This window comes from Takifugu rubripes, chromosome 2 (genome assembly GCF_901000725.2).
Source record: "Takifugu rubripes chromosome 2, fTakRub1.2, whole genome shotgun sequence".
Taxonomy (NCBI): Eukaryota; Metazoa; Chordata; class Actinopteri; order Tetraodontiformes; family Tetraodontidae; genus Takifugu; species Takifugu rubripes.
Window position 1 is genome coordinate 1,846,911 of NC_042286.1, and position 23,666 is coordinate 1,870,576.

A 23,666-nucleotide genomic window follows, 5' to 3' on the forward strand; every position below is an offset into this window, starting at 1 on the left:
TGCATTATTGATATACTCTTTATGTATGCAGTTCCAGTTTGGATTGCAAGTGTGGCAGTGGACCCCCCCCCCCTCCAACACACACACACACACACACATACATACAATAACTTGTTGTTACTGTGCCCAATTTTATGAATCGCACATCGTCTGCGTCAGGAAATAATCTGTAGATGTAAATGGCAAAAGATTAGATAGATGTGTGCTCTTTAGGAACTGATTTTTTTGTTGAAGCAGGTTTAAAAAGAGAGGATAAATACTGTGTCACTTCTCCGCTCCACTCCATCCCACCAATGGTCAGGTCAGCCCATTCTTTGTCTCAAATTAATGATCCATATTGCACCCCAGCCCTACCCCACCCTATGACTGCCCACACTGCATCTCTAAAAGAAGATTCCCACCCACCTGCTCTTATCCCCAACTGAGCATTAGAGGTTTCTAGTTATACACTCTCAGGAGACCATTCTCACATTTCTTATCCTTTGTCTCCTGCAGTTCTTCATGCCTCTGTGGAATTACTTCTATCTGGCCTACTTTTCTTTCTTACTCAACAAGATGTACACTATTTTTTTTATTAATACCACTCTTGTGCTTTTGCTATCTTAACTATTGACCTTTGATCTATCAAAAAGAAACAAATGAACTGAACAGTGTTCACCCCTCTACTATCTTGTCATTCTTTTTCCAGCATCGTTCGTGGACAAATTTCCCATTATTGACTTTTGGCATTTGCTTAGCATTAAGGAATTATTTTTCTTTCTTTATTGGCCTGCCTTATGGAATTATAGATAATATTCAGAATTTCACTGTATTTCTGTATTAACATTGAAAATAAGCTTCCATTTTTTAAATTGTTTCCAACCACCTTGATTTAGCTAAGCATATCTCAGAGTAATAGGTTATGCTGAGCACTAAAACAAATTTTTTCTTTGATTGTTTTTTTCAAAACACAAATGACTTGTGATGTTGGTAACTGTCTTAATTTCATGGCTCTTTAGCTCCTGCTTCCCATTAGCCACAAATGGGGGTAAGAGTCAACAGTGATTCAACTGACCAGAATAGTTATGAATACTGCAATAGTACAAAAACACCCTGCAACACTGTCAGTGAAGCACTATTAATGCAATTGCAATCACAGTCTTGAAGCATTTCTTGATGTACCCATGAGTCTTGACTTCTTTTTTATACAGAGACAATTGCTCTATGTTAAACTAAAAAAGTGTCACTGCAAAATGACCAGGAAGTAAACATAAAAGCAAAATAGGAAGTAAAGAATTTTTATGGCAGCTACCTCTCTACCTTGGGTTTTTCTCCACATTAAGACATGCCCTGAACGCATCTTGACCAAATACCCCGTACTACTTGCAGTGATTTGTTTAGATGCAAAGGAGGAGTAGCGCCACTCTTAGCAACTCTATAATCTTTATTCATAACCTTATTCTTTCTCACTGCCCACAATTAAATGATAGAGGTCTAGACCTGCACTGCCATATCTACCTGTAGCAGTTCATCTGTCAATCTGCTTAATGCATCAGTCATGACCAACACCCAGATATACTTGAACTTGAGTCAGCAACTCTTTTCTGACATGGATATGGGAGTCTTTTGTTTCTTTCTGAGGACCACGGACTCAGACGTAGAGATGATGATCTAATTTGTCAACACTCAACAAGTTTAAATAGAGGTTGTGTCATGTTTTGTTGACACCACATTATGCGGACAGTAGTTGCCTCAAAAGTCACCTTATGCTGTTGCATTTATTTATATCTACAAACGCAGGTGCATACAGTCCCTTTACATAAAATGCTCACACTTGAGTCCCTCTTTTGCCTTCAAGATGAGTACATTAGACAGGATGGGAAGTGAAGTACTAAATCATTGCAATGGCACACTGTTGGTGACACTTGTTCAGCCCTTCCAATGACATAACAATAATATAAAAAACATTGAATAGCAATGAGCGTATCTCTGAGTCTCACCGGCACATCTGTTTGGCATTTACCTGTTGGAATAATAAATAAATATCTTCTGCTTCACCTACCAATTTATTGCAAATAATATTTGAAATATTTTATGGCTTTTATCATTTTCAAACTTATCCTATATTTTCAAATCACAATTCTCTATCTTTTACTTCTATGCGCTCTTATTTCAGCAAGTGTTACTAACTAATATTTTACAGTGTAATAGGTTCATTTTAATATTGCAAAGGGCGTTGATATTCTGGGTTAGGATGTTCGTTTGTCCATAATTGTGAATTATTCTCACCAATTACAACTTTCTTTTTATTCCCAATGTAGAAAATGAAGATTAGAATTTCATGAAAGCCACTCATAATCAAGAATACACACAAAGGAACGCTATTTACTTTGTAGGTGGGTCACATCTGATGGCAGCTGGGTTTTTTTTCTGTATCAGTACAAGGGACTGAGTACATGTTCATGCCTCGTGCTATTTTTGACATTTGTATTTTTGAAAAATATTCAACATGTGTGACATTTTCAATTAATTTCACAATTATGCATTATTTTATGTTTGTCTTTCACCAAAAAAACATTTAAATTTGTGCTTGTAACATAACAAAATATGGAGAATTTCAAGTGGTAAAAAAGGGGTTTGCGATTCACTATGCAGTTATTAAATCACCACTCAGTATGATCTGTTTGTCAGCACTACTCTAAATAGCATTCCAAATTGTCCAATTTTTTTCATATTTAAGGCTGAAATGTAATTGCTGTTCATCATAAATGTTTAGGTAATCAAGTTTACATCTACAAAATAGCAGAACAGAACTATCCCCCTTCGTCGCTCAGCTTTTGATACATTGCATTATTGTATGGAGTATCACATCCTGAGCACAGAAATGCCGTGTGAGGTGGCTCAGTGTCCAAGTGGCTCTTATTGCCTATATGTGATTAAATATTTACAGTGTGGGTCCTGCGCGGGTTTATTTTGATTTATTTTTAAATTTCAACATAAGTTCTGTTAACAATTTTTACCCCCTTGTTCTGGGGAAAAAATAAAAATTGCTATTTTGGGGGTTGGTGGTGGTGGCTGTTGCTGTTTCATTCAACTCTACCAAAAATGGAATTGTTAAAAAGGCTTACCTGAATTGCAGCTGCTGCCATGCAAATATAGTAGACTTCAAAATGAGAAGCAGCACTGTGTCAAGCATACTTAGTGGGGCATTCAAAGCTGCTCGCATAGAAGCTGGACATGTCCCTGTACAACAGCTCTGCTGTCAGTCAAGCTGCCCCATTAAGTTGGGCATGACATTTAAAGTTGGGTGAGGAAGGCGGACAGAGTGCCCTTACCTCCTCTGTACTAGCCCTGCAGTAGAGCCTGTATGTAGCATTCTTGGATGAGTGTGTTTGTGTGTTATGACTTTGGCCAGACTTAGTCTGGCATAAAGACAGCTGTCACATCTCCAACCTGTCACATGCAACACAGAGGAGATGCCAGAGGCCAGGGCATCAGGAGACACAAGGACGGACACAAGGAAGAGTGTCTCTGTGTGTATGCCTGACCAAGAGCCCATGTGTCCGAAAAAGTAAGGCTGATGGAAGATGTAGGGTGGTAGCCACGTGAAAGGGTTTTACTTGGAGGCACCATCTAACCTTGGCGGTCAAACTTGGACACACTTCACCGTCCTTAAATCCTGTCCTTAAGCAGTTGAGTCATTTTCCTTACGGCAGTGTGGTAATATTGTTTTAATGTCCAACCAACAGCCCTGCAGGACAGCAGCTTGTCTTGCAGTCCTCTGACCCAGGCCATTTTGGTGCTCATTACTTTCTACTAAAGAAGTGTATTCATTAAGTTCCTGCCTGTGGCCTGGGGCACAAAGGCTTTTTATGTGCTTTTTCGAACAACTCTTTTCATAAGCAAGCGGCAGTATCCCTCAAGAGTATCTAGTTATGTATGGACAGAAACAATAATTGCCATTTGCCTTTTATTTCAAAGAAAGAGCTCTTCTGTTTTAAATTAACAGTTATAAGATGGTAAGGTTTAAATGTCTATTGTTGTAGTCATTAATCTATCTCCTCATGCGATCCTGCATAGATTTGAAAAGCCTTGTTGAGAACATAAGTGGTTTCTAAATACCCTATATGTTGGAGGAACAACAAATTTCATTTAATTTATCTTTATTTATATAGCATCTGTAACAATCAAAATTGTCTCTAGGCGCTTTACAGAAATCTGCTTTACTGACCTCCCCAAAACCCAAAAGTAGCTAGAAACACTATACAGTGGGCCCCTTCTGCTGAAGGATGGCTGGGTAAAGAAGGAGAAGAGGAGGGAGAGGACAGATAAAGGATAGAATAGACATACATCATACATGCAAGTACAATAAATTCAAAAGCAGAACAGAATCAAATCAAAAGCAGAGCAGCCTGTGGGGCCTGTTGACAGGCCAGTGTACAACTATGGGGTTGGCAATACCTGTAGAGGGACCCAAAAAAAAGGGAAGGGAGAGAGAAGCACAAAAAATAATTAAAGTAAGAAAATGCATTACTCTGACTTGCGATGAAATCATCAAGGGGAGGGGAGTGAAAGAAACCTGTCAGTGGATCATGTTTTGGTACCCAGGCAGTCTCAAACTATGGCAGCGTCTCTAAGATGGTAGCCAAAAAATTAGATGACCCCATTCTAAATATGATCATTAGTGTGACTAGAATGTCTGTAACGACAGAAATACTGACTCTAAACTTTCTTAAAGAGAAAGGTTTTAAGTCTAATCCTAAAAGTAGACAGGGAGTCAGCCTCCCATACCTGGTGAGGGTATGTCTTTTATAGTACCATATTATGGCTAAAAGCTCAGCCACCCATTTTACATTTAGAGACACTGGAAACTACAACTAAACCAACTTTCTGAGATTGGGGAATTTTATTGAGATTGTATGGTGTCTTAGCACCTCTAGATAGGATGGAGTTTGGCCTCTGAGGACCTTGTCTGAAAAAGTATTTTAAAAATGATCCTATAATGGGCTGTCAATGAAGAGAAGCTCACACGGGGGTAATGTGATCTCAAGTCAATACCTGTCAAAACTCAAGCTGCAGGATTTGGGATTAGCTGGAGGCTTGTCACAAAATTATCTGAACATCCAGATACTTATGAATAGTAGTCCAGCCTGGATGTAACAAATACACGGACTAGCTGTTCAGCATCATGATTAGTCAATATTTTCCTAATCTTTGCAATGTTTCGCAAATGAAAAAATGCTCCTAGAGACTGTTTTAATATGTGAGTTAAAGGATCAGCCTTGATCTAAGGTTACTCCAAGATTCCCTACAGAGACATTAGAGCAGGGGCTTCCAGATCCAGTTCTTAAGGGCCTCAATCCAGCCGATAGTAAAGCAATCCCTGTTGGATTCCAGCCCTTGAGTACTGGATCTGAACTCCCGTGGATTAGAGGTACCATTCTAGAGTAATGATGTGCTTTATCCCTGAAAATTTAAGAACAAACATTATGACATCAGTTTTATCCAGTGAAGAAGACAGTCATTCAAGACTATATGTTTTCTAAGAGAAGCATATACACAATGAAAAGGATTGGTCCAAGTACAGAACCTTGTGGAACTCTATGACTAACCCTACTGTGTGAAGAGGAGACATCATGGAAACCTGTAGTCTGCAACTAGCAGTGAGGTTTAGTACAACCGATATAGAAAGCTCTCCACCGAATGAAGCTTTGAGAATATCATTACTAACACTGTGGATTCCACAGTGTGGAACTGTAAAATTTGTACAGTTCTCTACGTACCAAATCATTTATAGCCCGTTTGCAAACTGTCATATGTTCAACTTTTTAGTAATTGTCTGGTTATTTTTTTAGTAATTTAACTGTGTGTGTGTGTGTGTGTGTGTCTGTGTGTCTGTGTGTGTGTGTGTCTGTCTGTCTGTCTGTCTGTCTGTCTGTCTGTCTGTCTGTCTGTCTGTCTGTGTGTTTGTGTGTGTGTTTGTGGGTGTACATAGAACAGCAGTTATTCAAGATGCAAACTTGATGGGTGTATATGGAATTAAAAGCAAAGTCATTCTTTTTTTTTCAGTTGTCACCATTTATTTTTAAAGATTTTGAATTATTTGATACATTTTAGGTAATTAAAAAAATGTTCCTTGAAGGATACCAAAAAGATGTTTTATTTAAAATGTGATATTTTTTCAAAACTTTAAGAAATCTGCTTACAAATGTCATTTGTATGGCTTGCATAACTTAGTAAGTGATTGAACCCCATTTCAACACATTTAAACACTTTTTCCACTTTAGCCCCCCAGCACTAAGACCCACATTGGGGTAAACTCTCTGTATATCAACAGTGGAACAGTCCAGAAACATTTTTCTTATGCTGATTTGTGGTCTAATTATCAAACATAACAGGCAATGTTTTAACACTGAATTTGTATCTGGCACAGACTTGTTTACGCATGCTGTGCTGCACACCATCACTCTTGCACCGCTGTCTCGCTGCTCACCCACTCACTCACCTTACACTAGCACACAATGTGTCCTGCATTGTTACGGCAAATTTGTAAAAGGTAGAACAATAGCAAAACAGAAGTAATAACCTGTTTCTGCAGGTTCTACAGGTTCTCTTTTTTTAGTCACATAGCTGTAACTCATTTTAAAAACAGATTAATTTAAAATGGCATAAGCTAAATGGTGTTCTTTATTTTTGTTTGTTCCTATGATTCCGTATGACATGTGAGATCTCTCTCTACTCAGACAAAATGAGACTGATTCATTCCAGGGCAAAGGGTCAGTGCCCTTGGTCTAAACCAATTGAGGGATGGTCTGCTGCAGCCTATTCGGTTGCCTTGCACTCTTCACCTTACTGTTGATTCTCATTAGTTTATTTACTTTGTCCTAGTCTAGTGGAAGCATCCATTAAATCATCTCCAAAGAAGACGATGTGACAGGACAGCTTACAAAGATTTTTTTGCCTATGCAACACACAAATCTCTACACCTATACTGTCACATATTTTCAACAGTAAAGGCTTCTCGAATTTCTGTGACGCAGAGAACACTTTATATTTACTGATGCACAGTCCAGTTATGTGTTAATTCCTTCACTTAACACAAATGGCTGGAAAACATGCATTTTCCTTTTAATGTCTGCTTTCTACTTTTGTCTTCTTCACCTGTTCCCACAGAGGTTACCACAGCACATCGAATTCCTCCATCTAACCCTATTCTCGGCATCTGTTTTGGTCACACAAGTTAACTTTGTCTTCTCACACCACATTCATATACAGTATCTCCTCTAGTATTCCACTAGGACCCCTGTCTGCGAGTTCCAACCTCACAATCCTTCAAATGGTATTTCACAATCCCTCCTAAGCACGTTTCCAAACCATGTCAGTCTGGCGTCTCTGACTTTATGTCCAAAACATCGTACAGGTCCCTCTGATGAACTCATTCCTGATCCTATTTATCCATGTCATTCCTATAATGAGCCTCAACATTTTTTCTCTCTCTAATGCTTCTTTCCCTCACTGCCTTTAAACTATATATTATTGCTTGTCTCACCTTTCCTTTCACCTCTACAGATGCACTCTTTATCAGATTTTTTTCAACATCCATTTTACCAGCTAGCAAACACTTCTTCCCCTCTTTTCACACTCCCCATTGCCCTCGGATGTTGATTCTATGTATTTGAAAATCCTCCTGCTTCTTTATCTGTACTCTCTGTAACTCAAACATACACTTGCTCCTTCTCTCTCACACACCTATTCTGTCTTGCTGATTAACCTTCATTCCTGTCCTTTACAGGTTATACCTCCAACTCTCTAGATTTCCCTCTGCCTGCCTCATACTCTCACTATACGTCAGATCACAGCACCACCTGCAAACATCATTATTTTTTTTATATACATGTCCTATACCATTCTAACACATTCTACGCTATCACTCCAGACTGTGTAATACAATAGGACGGTTCACCTGTCAAATGCTTTGGTACATCCTTCACAACCTCAAAGCAAATACTGCATCTATAGTACTCTTTCTTGGCATGAAACCATGCTGTTCATTTCCCCTCTTATTATGGCCTACCATTAAAGTCTTACATCATTTGTTTAGCATTTGCCACCTCTGTCTTTACATGGCTCCATCTCTCTATACTCCTGTGTCCTCTCCTCAGTCCTCTAAATGTCCTATGTCTTCTTAGATACCCTCTATGTCTCCCCGACCAGTAGCTGTAGTTGTGCAGTCATCATGAAGCCTCTTATGAACACCCAGAGAGTGTCTCAACTCCTCTCTGAAAATCACTCAACCTTGTTCCTTCAAAGCTTCCACCACTTTATCCACTAATCTCTGTCTGGTTACATTTCCGTCTACTGTACGGCCACTTTGCATTCACTCATCTCATTCAGATAACATTATCTATACAAAATGTGGACTTCCTGTGTGCTCCTGCCTCCATTTGTATAAGGCACCCCATATTCTTGCCTCTTTGGGAAGGACCTATTTAATGCAGCATCTGTCGATGTTACCAAATCGACCTATCACTTATTTATTCCCTCTGTTGCCACCACCAACACATCTAATAACATGTGTACCAATAACCACTCTCACTTCTAGACATATAGTAAACCACTTCCTCTAGCTCAGTCCAGTATTTGTCCTTCTCTTGTAGGACATAGCTACTACCTGCATTCAGCACCACACCTTCCATCTCTAGTTTCAAACCCATTACTCTGACAGCCTTTTGGTAACCTTTCAAACATTCCATATAAACTTGTTCAAAGTGTCTCCTACTCCATTTCTCTTCTGATCTTAAGCAATAATAGGACACCTTAAAACCTTCCTCCATGTGTCAGACTTGTTTGTCCAGAACAATGTCCAATTACCTGCTTGCATTCAGATCTGGACAATTTGAAGTATAGGCCAAAACATCCAAATAGTTGTGCTTCTCGAGCCATTTCTGAACCATTTTGGCTTTGTGGAATCACATTATGATATTAAACAAGATGCCACATCCTTCAGGGAATATTGTTTCTATTATGGGGTGTTTTATCATTGCATTGAAAAGGTTTCAAAATACAATGGCGTCATTGATCGTATCGGTGAATTAAGACATTATGGAGATCAAATTGCATAAAATGTGAAATATAGGCAAATCTGATATAGCTATAGATATAACAGATTGGCAGAAATCCTAAACACTACATGAATGTTCTGCAATTACACAAAGAAGAGTTTGTTTTACTCTACTAGATAAAGATACTGATGCACTTTTCCCCAAATCTATAGCTGAGTTAGGTTTTTTATTTATTTTGTTTCTTTTGTGACCGGAATTCCAAATAAATGTAATTAGTTACTTAGCCCCATCAGGTTTTAGGCTTACAGGCTGCAAACTGGTTGTTCTGTGCCTCTGTCATGTGTGGTGGTTAGATTTAATCTCACCACAGTAGGCAGCGATTATAACAAATGGATGGGTTCAAACCATCTGTAAGACATTTGATTAACACTTCTGACAGTAGAGAGGGAGCCAGAACAGTTCTTGATGTGGAGTTGCACTAATGACAGTGCCTGAGAAGTAGCCATGCTCGAGGAAAAACATCACAAAATGAGAAATTAGAGCCTTTTAGAGACAAACACGGTTTGCATGGAGCAGCTCCGGGTGGCCTCTGCATCCATCTTACACATGATTTGATTGGTGCTCCCAGTCATCGGCTCAAACTCAGTACAGCTATTGAGGCTAATGTGGCATGAAAGAAAACTGATGTTTTTTCTGGTGTTTCCTTTCTTCATCTCCTTCAGTATTTTTGAGACTTGTACACTTGTAAAGGAAGGGACAGCCCATAGGGTTAGATTAAGCTGCTATTCTCTGCACCTTGAGCATCCCTCTATGCAGTTAGCATGGTGTAGTTTCCTGGATAATATACAACATTTACTACAATGGAAAGGAAAGAAGCTGTTAAATTTTAGAACCAGTGTCAGATTCTGTGGTCCTTTCAAATTCCATTAACCTGCCTCTTTCTGCTTTTCTCCAGGACACAGCATTGGACCCTGGAGAAGATGTAGCCCTTCTCTCCGTAAGCTTTGAGGATGCTGAGGCGACCCAAGTCTTTCCAAAACTTTACCTTTCCCCCAGCATTGAACAGTATGTACTTTACATCTTCACGTATATTTAGTAGTTACACATTTGTAGTGATAAGCTTTTGCACCTTTGTTTGAGTTTTCTGCTGCCATAAATGTGCCAGCAATAGTGCCATCATAGTTTTTCTTGTTTTTGTGAGATGAAAATTTATGAAAATTGCTTGTAAGTAAATACTAAGGATTTGTCAACTACATTTTCACACTGTGGAATGCGTTGAAGAAGAGCCTAAGTGATGCTGTTAATAGGAAATATTCGAATTGGCCATTACCGTATATAATTGCAGACTAGAAGACATCAGTAAGAAAAACAAGACAAAAAAAAATAGCGAGCACCTTTACTGTCTAACACACCTACCTTTATTTATGCCCAACATATTTTTTCCTATTTGCATTTTTTACAGTCTTTGGGGGCTTTACAGACACCCAGAGTCTGATCCCCAAGCAAGGAATTTCTTGCAGCAGTGGCAAGAACATCTCCTTTTAAGAGAAAGAAACCTTGGTCCACCTTACATGCAGGAGATGTTCTGCTGATGGTCAGTTGGGTAGAGGAGGACAAGCAGAGATAGAGATGTGGTTATATTAGCTGTAGCATTTGATGAAGATAGAAATCAAATACTGGAGTAGTGATGTGGGTGGTCACTATGCAGTTCTCGAGCCACTGCAGATGGTTCCACAGAGTGAGTCATAGACAGAGAGAGATTTTAAACTGAATAAAGTAGCCTATGTATACATACTGTATGATTTCAATGTATAGGGCATAACACTGATTTTGACACCAGGCTTCATATTGTGCCGATATGAATTCAAAATGTGCCATGAAACTATAAATTGCATAGAAACGATGTTATAAATATCCACAAAACACTTGAGTAGACAAAATAGTTGATGTACCACTAGACGAATTTTGAAAACTAAAAAATTACAATGGCGCGTGCCATTTAAAGCATTCAACAGATAGCTACACATTACCATTACACATATGCACGCACACAAACACACAGACACACATGCAGACGCACTTTGAACCAGTGGCGCATACTTTTCTCCAAAATTGGAGAGTTAGTGGGGTATCATTAAAATCTTTTTGTCAATGTAAATTAATTGAGAGGAAAACAATTATTCAGAAAGTAAATGGTATGCATTCAAACATCAGTGGCCCTCTGAAGGCTGGAACCAGGATTCTTCGCCCTGCGGGTTGACTAACACTATACCACCGTGCTACATTGTGGATTAGATATCGTCCAGCAATTTTATCTCTTCATTTGGGTTGAATCCAAAATACTGTGATTTGAGTATCTGCATCCCAGTGTTTGTGAATATTTTTTGTCTTTGCATGATAAATAAAGCCAGATTAGTATTCTCTAGACAAAATTATCTGCTTTGTTAAAATAAGATAAAAGTTAAAAAAATAAATACATTTTTAGTGATCTGTTCCACAGAGGGCATGAAAGACAGTATATATTTTTAAAAACCTTGAGAATTGACATCAGCCAACAGTGATGATTAAGATCCTAAACTTCCTATGAGATATACCATCTGAACAACCCCACTAACCAGTTTCCCAACCAACGAGAGAGGTCATTTAACGGCTGTCTGCGGACTTCTTGGGGCGCCACCGATACACATGCTCTGTACTCTGGTTATGTTTCTGCATGCATTTTTAATGTGTGTGCGCCTGTGTGTGTGTGTGTGTGTGTGTGTGTGTGTTTGGAGTCTGCCTGCCTGTTCAAATAATTTTTATCTTGCTTGTTTAATGTATGTATAATTGTACCATTATGTACATTTGGCAGTCTATCTTTATAGAGGGTTATATATTTGGAGGTATAGATGCTTGTGCTCTGTGTGTGTGTGTGTGTGTGTGTGTGTGTGTGTGTGTATGTGTGTGTGCGTGGGTGAGTGCTCGTGTGTGTATGTGTGAGCCAGGTACAGGGCCACTCTGACCTCGGGGCCTTACGGTCTGGGCTTTCGTGCTTGGAATATTCTCAGGCTGATGTTTATTTACAAGCACACGCCCCGTCGCACCAGGTTAAGAGACCCCTGTCCCTCCCCCACGTACAGCCATCACCACCACTCTTCCTCAGTTCCTCTTTTTATTCCTTGCTCTTTTCATCCTCATGTCTTTCTGTCTCCATTCTGTTTTTTCCTCTACACTATGAACCATCTTCTGACTTGTTTTTTCTCAATTTTACTCAAATATTACTCAAAACCATTTGCTACTTTAATTAGATTTTCCATGGCTTCATTTCTCTTCCAACACATAAAATGAACTTCATCAGGTCCTTAGCCGTGCTATAGTACCCTGATTATATCACACACAACAAAAGTCTCCTGCCACATTTGTACCCTATATAAACGTCAAGTTTTCCAGGGCTTAAAACACTTGTTTATTTCTAACCCCGATACCCTGATATAAATGAAATGTGAATAATGCAATTTTGCGTGCATTGTGTACTTTTTGTAGACCAAACTGAAGTTGTCGCCTTGGTTTTCAAGCCTCTCTTCCTCTGCCTGTGAATAGTGTGAAGAACAGTCAGAAGGAGGATAAAGGCAGTGTGGTCAAGAGCAGGAAGTGGTGAAGCTACAATGCAGGGAATGGAGGGTAATCTGCTGGGAAGGGGGAACTGCAAAACAAATCCTCCTCAAACCCCCCAAAAGACCAAATGCTGAGGCGTAACAGTGCCAAAGTGAGACGTCACTCACTTAAAAGCATTCTTACCCTGCTCAGTGTCTTTGTTGTGAGGATTTTACACAAATGCATATCAAGGCCATGTATGAATGTGCTTTTTCACATGCTTTTGTATACCTCTTCGTCAGTTGTGTGGGAGTGTGTTAATTCATGACCCAGGGCTAAAATGTATGTTTTGCACACTGTTGTTGAAAGGCAAATGATTGCATGTGTGTGCGAGTTCACTCATGAACAAATCCATATTGTATTTATTGTGGTTGTTCAATTTAGCATGCAGAAGTGTGTGAGCATTTTGCTGGATATATGTTGATGCAAGTCTGTTAGTTTTCCACATTGTCCTTAGTGACCCTTGTTAGTCTTTGGCCTTGCGTAGTTGCTCTGTCTCTGTCTCCAGCGAAGAGGAAAGCTCATTTGTTGCACCGTTCCTGCACATTTCTCTGTTTATCGAGTGAGACAGTGACATTCAGGAGTGTGTGCATTAACCCAAGTGTCCACAATTATTTAGAGTAAATCACACATATGATGCCAAAATAGAATTCACATCAAAACAGTTCTGGACATTGTTTAAATCAGCTCTGGTTTAAATGAAATGGTGATTGTAGCAGCTGTGGACAGCCACAGAAATTGGACCAGATTTAGTTTGGCACAGCTGGATTTCAGTGTTGTTGCAGGCTGCCATCCCATCTACATTTATTCAATGTTGATTATATCATTAGTTTTCTGTCATTACGGCCTAAAAGCAGATTTTTTTTTATTACTTCCTTTTGTTTTCTTTATTCGGGGGAAGCCCTCTCGTCTTGTTGGTCATAAAATGCTAAAGCTCCACTCTAAACATATCCTCTAAAATATACTTTAGTTTTCTATTTACATTTGCTGGCCTCCTGCGTTCTCTGCATTCAGATGTCCCCAAATGTGACAAACAGGTTGTTAGTCCTGTTGTCCTTTTGGCCATCTGACTTTTAGAAATTAGTTTTCTCAGTTTTTAACTTGTCTCTGCACCCCTCCATCCCATTTTTCATGTCTGCTGCCTGTCTCTTTCCTCTCCATCTTTATCCATTCTTCCATCACCCCCTCTCCTCTCCTGATCCCTCTGGCTGATCCTCAAAGGGAACTCTGAAAGTGAGTGGGACTTGAAAGAGAAAGAAGAGCGCTGCTCTACCCAGCAAGGTCATCCCTCACTCGACTGATACACAGCGAGGAGAGAAAAAACAACACATGGGATAGGAGAGCTTTTCCTTCCCTCTGCTTTTCTCTTTCCTCCACCTCTCTACTCTTCTCTTTTATCACTCCTGAGTTGTTTGATATCTCACTTTTCCTTTCCTTCTGTAGGAGCTTGGATCTAAATGTTCATAAGCCCCTTGAGCTACGGTGTTATACCTCTATTTCTATTCCCTCTTCCTCTTTCTTTCTTACCGTTACTTCTTATTCCCCTGTCTTCAAACAGATGATCACTGTAATGTTTTCTGCCTTACAGAGCAGCAAAAAAGATGTTGAAATATCCTGACAGACACCCACATTTTTACCAATAATGCACAGTCTACATAGACTACGATATTGACTCCTCTCTTTTGGTGGAAGTTATTGATTAGGAGAAGTTAAATCTTCTTGTGTGTGAGCGAGAAAGCGAAAGATATAGATTCACCTGCCCTAACATAGGTATTCATCTCTTATGTAATGTTCTACAGGAAGCCTAGAGAATAGAATATGAGATACACAGCAATGAGCTTTGTAAATCCACGCTGTTCGCTTCTCGGTCTGTAAACAATGTGAATAGTGTGTTAAATAGCTGATAAATTGATTTGCTCCTGAGACTTTTTGGTAGAATGCATTCTCAGTTCAAACTATTTCTATAGATCTAAGTGATGACACACTTTTTTGTAGAGGAAAAAAAATGAAAAACAAAGAAATACAACAGGGTTTTCATATTTAAATACATTTCTAAGATAGTGGCACCAGAGGTAGGGTTACATAGTACGGAGTGAGTTGTGCGTTACATATGTCTCCCTTGATCTTTTTTAGAAGCCACCAACCTGTAGATTTGAGCAATGGTAATTTCTTTTCTGAGCTGTCCATAACTGTCTGTAATTTTAAAAAATGTGATTTCCTCTGTACCTGTACCTGTACCTGTATTTGAAAATGTAGTCATTGAGTACTTTTTCAAGTTTTAGTTTCAGGTCCAGCAAGTATTGTAGGTTAAGAAATATGCTTATTCAACTTCACATTGTGCTTGAATATATGACTGCGATTTCTAAAAACAAAGGACTTGTCTGTCTCCTTGGTTACTGAATGCTAAGCTACCTGACTGACACTTCCTGCATATGCCTTTTGGTAAAGGGCAGCCAGTGGTCTGGGAATGGTTTTCAAGGTTTTGTGTTTTGTTTGGTTTTTTTTGGTGGGAGGAGGAGGTATTAAGGCGGTATGTAGCACTCAAACAAAAGGTGTTTTTACACTAAGTCGTTACAAGAAGGCACTTTGTGAACGTAGCCACCTGGAAAAATGGTCTAAGAACTTTTTTCTGTTTCAAGGCAACAATCAGCAACAGCAAGCATTGAAAAGAGGACAGCGACTGAGGGGTGGTCGGGTTGTTTTGTTCATGTTTGTGGTTAGCATACGACATACACTTACATCCCAAGTATGATCGAATGCAGTAGATTATACCTTTGGGCATTAATTCACTAATTTATGAATTGAAATATTTAATAGAATAGGACTAATGACCCCTTTTATGAGAGGCAGTTTATTAAAAACTATTGGATCCTGGAATTGTTATTTTATTTCTTTTAAAAAAAGTAAATCTATAACTGAAATTATTTTTAGATAATTGCATGCCGTGGTTGATTGAACAAGCTCAACGAAACTTTGAGTACATAATATATTATACATGTCAGTATTTCTAGTTAAAATTTTCTTAAAACTGTATTTTAAGCCAAGGTCGTGTATGATTTTAATGTTATTTATTGAACTATTTTTGCAAGCAGACAGCTGACAAACCTAAAATGTTACATGGTTTTTACTGTCAATTTTACTATTGATTCTGAAGTGATGTACATTATGATATTGTAGAAGATAAAATGTTTGCATTGAAATATTTTTTTTACAGTGAAATGGTTTCATCTTAGATTTAATTTCCCTGATAAAATGTAGCTTGTAGCTGAAGACAGTGAAGAGACTTCACAAAAATGTCAACCATAATTTCACATTTAAACTCGTTTCTTTTTCCTGAGTTCAATTATTGGGATCGTTGATGATGAAACAATTTGTTTAATGCGTCTCTCCAACTGTCATCAACCACCACCCAAAACTGTATGATTGATTTTGCGTCTCTTCTGATCATTTTGCAACCTGACCCATCCCCAAGTTAATTTCCACATTTACTTCTCATTTACCTGATTACCCAAGAGTTGAGTTGGATACTGCTCCTCTCCATTCCCCAGAAAACCTGCTGCATTGCATAAAAGAATTGAGTGGGCACCGTCTCTGCCCCCAAACCAGATTTAGGAGCCCAGAAAAATCAACACAGAGAGACAGTTTTAGGCTGCAGTACACTTATGTTTTTGTATCTGCATTTGCCTTTGGGTGCATGTGTCTGTGTGTACTTGCATGCATTCCTGTCCACTGATGTGTGGGAATGTGTATGTATTTGTCTGTGTGGGTGTACAGTGTGTGTTTGTGTGTGTCCTTTTTCCTGTAGAGTTGTTTGATAGCCTTTGAAAATCTGCATTTCTATCAGATATTTTTCAAGGATTTATGCACATCATGTCACAGGCAGAAAATTGACAGTCTGATAAAATAAATTCACCAGTAACCTAACAAACCCACTCATCAGTCCTACCAGCAAGCACTCCTTGTCTTAGCCGCGCTTTTTCCTTGTCTCCTTGAACATTATGCTTGCTGTGATGTTGCGTTCTCCAGTTGCTGTCTACTTTTATAATAACTTCAGTGCCCTTGATTATCATACAGTACGCTGCACTCTGTACTCTGTAGGTTTAACAGCTTTACAAAACATCTGACCATCTTTGTATGATTTAAAAGAAAGGCCATAATAAGCGTATAGCTTGACAGGCAGATTAGAGTAATTTAGGCTATTAGACAGGCTATTAAAGTGCTATTTTTTAAAAGGCTATTTTTAAAATACAGAAATGTGTTCTCAACCTTGTAAATTTGTTGTCTTGTCCACGGACAGCTGGTTTGACTGTTGACTAGCATTTACTGCTGAAAAAGAACAAAGAATAACTGACAATAACAAAAATACATGTAGTCCACAGTCAAACACCATAAAGCACAACACAGTGTGATGTCACACAACCATTTGCACACACACACACACACACACACACACACACACACATGCTATAGAACATTGGTCACATACTGGGTGATATGTTGTAAAAAGGAAACAGAGGTTTTTCTTTGTTTTTCCCTTTAACAATTTCTGTAATTTTTTTGGCTCCTGGAATCCTGAGGTTTTCAACACTTTTATTTTTCTTTTAAATAGAAGCCAGTAGTAGTAGCAGTGTTGCTGTTTCTGGGTAGAAAGAGGTACAAACATTTCTGACTTCTGGTGCTAAATCCAGCAAAGAGAGAGAAAAAAATGAGATGTGGGGTGTTGTGTAAGGCCTAACAGAAAACATGCAGAGTCACAGGAAGCTCTGTGTTGTAGCAAAACAAAGGCAGTGGAAAAACTCTCATATATAATAATGCTCAATTAAGATTTGAGTTTCAAACACATGCACCTGTACACTAACACACCCCACCACCACCTATCTGAGTTACAGTTCTTTGTGTTTTGTTTATTTTAACTGACAGGGCACCCCTGTACACCCAGTGTCTACTGTAAATATGTCATACTGTGTGCTGATTTGCTCTCAGGGGTCATGTTAGGATGTATTTGTGTATGATGACTCCAGCACGCGTGTGGGTAGTGTCAAAGGCTGCATCACCAGCAGAGACTTCAGCAGCAAGTCTTCAGGGTGCCATTGGATCAGACAACAATTTCACTGCCTGTCTAAACCTTTGCCCATCCAAAAGAAAATGCAGTTACGGCAATAAAGTGCTTCCTGAGAAAATATATAAAAAATTAGTACAATAAATTGTATCAGGAACAACTGACCATCATCATATTAAGGGCAAGAGAGATAAAGTAAAGTAAAAAGTCGATCCTTCCTTTAAACGTCCCAGGCACCATAGAACTGTCTTGAATTACTGAATTATCTTTTTGAAATGTAAAACACTGTCCTTTTATCTAAAAACAGAAAAAGTAGTGAGGACAGTCACCACACCTCACTCCTGTGTGGTTTTATTTTGAAAGGTTTTTTAGATGTATTGTACATTTATGAGTAAAACATATATATATATGCTACAGTGCAAAAGTGTAAAATGTAGAAAAACATTTGCAGAAGATGACTGAGAAGCTACAAATGAAATACCAACTGGCCAATAGGTGAAAAAATACACAAGTAAATAAATAAATCAAATGCTGTTTGACACCCTCTTTAAAAGAGGTTTGAGGTTTAAACTGGCTCACGGCTTTATTGAATAATAGCATTCATATAAAACTAATAATCAGTTGATTTTTGTTACCAGGGATTCAGGGATGCTTAGAAAGTGTTTTTGTAAGCACAACAGGCTGGCATCTAATGAGCATCAATTGGGGAAAAAAATGAATAAACCACTAAAACTGCCTATTTGTTCACATTCTTTCTATTGAGACAAGAGTGACGAACACACTGCCATGTATTTTGTGCCTCTGTCCGCATTTCCATCCAAATGATACAGAGCTATTCTTAGATCTGTGGGTGGATAGATGAGCATCGTTTAGACTTTCATTTTCAAAGGCTTCTCTGCTCAATGCTGTAAGTAATTTCCAATCGACCATTTGTTGGTGTGCAGAGAAACGCGCATGCTAATAATAATTATGTGCACAAAGCTTGCTTTAAATTGAGGCTGTGGAATTCTGGGGGAAGGATTTTGACCCTGAAATAGCTAAAAGTTCATGTGAATTTATTTAATTAAGGCTGTATTCGTATTCAGTCAGCTAAAAGATTAACCTGAAGGTAAAAGGCTTATAAAAGGCTTCTAAAATTCAAATGATGATGAGAGTCAGGTACTTTTTGGACATGAGATGTGAGTAAGAGCGGTCAACCACATCTGTATCCTCAGACTGTAAATCTGACCACTATCAATAATAATAGATTTATTTCTATAGCACCTTTCAAAACCAAGTTACAAAGTGCTTAACAATAAAAACAACAATGAGATTTCCAGGCAGGCAGTTCCACAGCTGAGGTCCCCGAGTAGGAAAGGCCCTGTCCCAACCTTCTCATCCCCCTGGTAAAACATTCTTTTCCATTATCGTCTGTGGTTTCTGGCCATAACAGTAAGTTTGTGTCCACAGGGCAGTGGCCCACCTCCCTACTCTCACATCACTTCTTTGGAAATGTTAATCATTGTGCAACAGTCCAAACTTCTCTGGGTTCCTGTAATTCCTGCGCATAGACAGATTATACAAGCTTAAATTGGAACTGTAGCGACTCATCCGGCATCATTCGAATTGCAATGTGAGGCACAGGGATGGGATTTGGTTTTGTGACCATTAAAGGTTAAAAAATGTTCTTGTTTATGCGCTAGTTGTGTCTTTTGGAGTTCTTCCAAGCTGTCAAGAATCATTAATACCACAACCATGATGTATTTCTGCAACCTAATTTAAATCATACCATATAATCATTCAAATTCGCCTTACAATCATTGCAAGTTGATGTTCATATGCCTCATAATCCCCCATATCAACAGTAAATATTTATACACATAGTTATACACCTATCCATATGTATACAAATGTGTACTTATGCACAGACCTTCTTATGAACACAAGAAACCCTCAGGGCCACGTTTCAATAAATGCGACCTTTGGCATTTGACATAATGTGGCGCGATGTAGGATATATATACGATGCTTAACCTAGTAAACAGCAGTCATCTGTTGTAAAGTGATATAATCAGTTCTAAATGCCCTGTGACTGCTTTAATGAAGATAGAAATAGAAATGGAAAGCAGGAAGCAGTCCTCTATAGATCTTAAAATGAGCATTAAAAGCCAATAAGCTGCTCTGTGAGACCTTTAACCCATCCTGGGGGTATTCCTTTTCTTTTTTCTTTTTTTTTGCTCCGGATCAGAAAAAATGAGGGAGTGACTTCTTCGGTTGGTTAGTCATTGGGGGGCTGCAGATTTCCTGTTTAAACAAGCATACAGTAATCACTGAAGGAAGTGTGCTGCAGGAACACATCAGTAACATTGTGAAGAAAATAATGCCACATCCATGTGGGTGTTGGATGAACTACCTATGCTTTTCAATACATTTGTGTTGTGATGTCAAAGAAAGCACATTAATGTGTTTGCGTATTTGCACTCACTGTCTTTGTTTGTTCCATCAGCGCCCTGGGAGGCTCTTCAGCACTTCATATCCCAGCCTTCCCCAGTGGAGGATGCCTAATTGACTATGTTCCTCAAGTGTGTCAGTTACTCACCAGCAAGGTAAACATCCTTTTTTTAGTCCACGTTTCAATAGTCTTTGTGTCACAGTCTCTATCAGTATTTGTATATTTTATGTCACAGCCTATCATAATCATTATTTATAATGCATAATGATGTCTACCAAACCTGGAATAATAATATTATTGAATATTAGAACAGGGACCTCAGTGGGTAATCAATGCAGGAGGTGTGTATAGATGCATTCCATATGTTGGAATGCATCTGTTGTTGTACCTTACTAGTTAAAAAACCTGCACATACGCCTACACAAACCAAACCAAAATATATATTATACGTTATGTGGTATGTACACCAGAGCTGTGAAATGGCCTGAATACTGATATGATGCTCATTCCTATATCGGAGTGGGTCCTCATGCTACTGGAGTACCCAAGTATCAAGTTGTATTAAAAGAATAGTGCAGCAAGTTGCCGACTCAAGAGAGCAGGAGGCAGCAGTAAGTGTAATATTGCACAATAGAACACTACACTAGTGCAGCGGAGAGAGACCAGTGTCAAGTATCAGACTACTCTCTGAAGCACAGAGTTATATAATGAAGTGCTATATTACAGCACATCATTAAATACCAGAAGCATACTGAAACAGATGCATTTATAGATGCATAATATATATATATATACATACACACACACGAGTACATAAGGGATGTGTTAAATGACTGAAAGATTTCCCACCCTTATTTAAGTTTATGTGACTATCAGTCTGTAGGAGTGAATCATTTATTGGACATAAGACATGGACATGGATTTAAGCTCTGGTTGAGCAAACGGTGTGTGTGTGTGTGTGTGTGTGTGTGTGTGTGTGTGTGTGCGTGTGCGTGTGCGTGTGCGTGTGCGTGCGTGTGCGTGTGCGTGTGTGTGTGTGTGTGCGCGTGTGCGTGCTTGCGCGCGCATCCATGCACATGCCTCCATGCCTCTGGCATCTATAATTGGACGCATACTGGCCAATGTCCACTAGCTGTCTGTGTCCTCAGCCTCAGCAAGTGGACAGGTAGTGTTATGATTTTTGCATAGACGTGATGGAGGATAATTTCTCTCAAAACAAGAGGCCATATATCCCTACACAACCTGTTACAAATTGAAATTCTACTCCTCACAGTCATGTCCTGTATGAATTCATGATGCCACAATTATTAAAACTTTTACATTTGGAATCTGGAAAGGAAATCTGTCTGCCTGTCCATCCTTCCCTCCAGTTGTCTGACTAGAGTTCAATATCTACATATTTTCTAGACAGGGATAGTTACAGTGAAAACGTGACTTTAAAATACTGTGTTCTCCATTTGTCTTGAAGTTTAAACATTAAGTTAAAGCAGTGTGTTTGGTAAAAGAAAAAGAACTCCAAATCTTCTAAACCCCAAAAAGAGTGTTTTCAAAAGTCGGAACTGGCTGTAGTTGAAAATAAGGGTTAAGAAAAAACCTCTCGGCAAACATTAAAACAAATCTAGTGACACTGGAGAACAGGTTTAGCCGAATTCTGCATTGGGTTTAGCCTAGCTGTTTGTCTAAGTGTTGGTGTGCCTTTGCAATGTCTGTTTAACTTTTTGCACTCCACTCTACAGTCATTGTGCAAGCACAGGTTGTGGGGCCACTTTTGTTCTTTTAACACATCAATTATTTCCTCCCACAATGTTCCAGATGCTGGGGCTGTAGGTGCACTGTCATTTATTTATTCAGCTGTGAATTTGCTTGATGGCAGCGCCTGGAAGATGCATGCATTCAAGTTACATATAATTTTCAGCTTCAGAGGGTTTATAATCCTGATTTTGAAGACACATAATACAAAACTATTATAGTTTGACTTAATAACATATGCCTTGTAGAAAATAATATAAGGGAAGCTCAGAAACATTAATAATGAAAGGACTGAAAAGATGTCAGTTGTGCGTTTTAATTTTCTTTGTTGTAGGGTGGATGTTGAAAGCAAAAGTTTGGTCACACAGTAGGAAGCTGTGCATTTCTTCACACAATTGAATCTTGTCTGACTGTAATCCAAAAATGTGCCACTTTTAAACCGGCAAAATAGTAATACTTCGCTTTTCTTCATAAATATCAAGCTTACATCATTAGCTCAAGTCAAATAATTCCACATAGATCCACTTTTTCCAAATATACGACAGGTTCATCAAAGACAAACGACTGGATTGATTGTGTCATTAAGTATGGTTTTATTATGTCATATATTATATATTATATTGTCAAACAGTTAAAAAGCTGGGGTTGGTGTGAATTGCACAGTGGGAAGAGAGATTGCTTAATCATACAGCAGGAAGTTCTTCTGTCATTATTGTGTCACACTCCCCACAGACAGGCGCACAAACATAAAATGGAGTCAGATCTACAGGTAGGTTTGAATTCTCACAAAGCAGATTTACCTGTCTTACATCATGCAGCGCTTCCTGCAGCCAATGAAAAGACTTGGCGTTGGCGGGTGGTGGAGGGGGCGGAAATCCTTTTATGGTATGAATGGGAAAGGTCAGCAGTCCACACTTCCTTTGAAAAATACACACACACACACACAGAGACACACACATTGAAGGTTAAAAACTGTAGTTCAGCACCTTACTGAAAAAATGGCCTATCTGGACAAGTTTACACATTGTGCACGTCATTTTGTGTTCAAGATCACAGTTTGATGATTAATCACAAGCATGTACTCGTGGTTTGTTTGGATTGCGTACATTCTCTGCATGTTTTAGCTTTGGAGATGTTTACAAAATGCTTATTAAATGGAAAAGACCACCCTTTTATTCTGAACAACTACTGGTTTCCCTGCCAATGTGCAGTTGAGCGTGTGTGTGAGAGCAAATACTAACCTGAGACCAATGGGAGTCTGGATATTAATTATCTTATCTTGCAGTTTTCCTTATGAACCCACCTGTGCACAGCGTGTATTAAGCCTCTTCCCTTATTTCTGTAGGTGCAGTATGTGATCCAAGGATATCACAAGAGGAGGGAGTACATCGCTGCTTTTCTTAGCCACTTTGGAACGTGAGTTAACCTGAGAACACGGCGGCGACCCTCGGTTGTTTTCATTAATAATAATTCGGACTGATATGTTCCACGTTCATCCATGTCCTCTGAGCTGAAAATGATTGTATTTATTTGAGTGAATCGGTTAAATGGAGCGTTGCGACTGATAGATGCGTGTCTATTCCAGGGGTGTGGTGGAGTATGATGCAGAGGGATTTACAAAGCTCACTCTTCTACTCATGTGGAAAGACTTTTGCTTCCTTGTGCATGGTAGGAAAATCAACCATGTCAAACAAAACATGTAGGAAAATATAATGATATATAAGCATCTTTGACCTTCTCTACATCTCCCTGT

General features: G+C 38.9%; 1 protein-coding gene across 2 annotated transcripts in view; it reads left to right on the forward strand.

Annotated features, from left to right (window-relative positions):
* Positions 1–23,666, forward strand: part of babam2 (BRISC and BRCA1 A complex member 2) — a 53,538-nt gene that overhangs the window by 25,326 nt on the left and 4,546 nt on the right. For both annotated transcript variants that reach the window (XM_003962279.3, XM_029826482.1), the window contains exons 7-10: positions 9,997–10,106; positions 20,219–20,318; positions 23,259–23,329; positions 23,499–23,581. In XM_003962279.3, the coding sequence (XP_003962328.1) occupies positions 9,997–10,106; positions 20,219–20,318; positions 23,259–23,329; positions 23,499–23,581 (364 nt within the window). The remainder of the gene's footprint in view (positions 1–9,996; positions 10,107–20,218; positions 20,319–23,258; positions 23,330–23,498; positions 23,582–23,666) is intronic.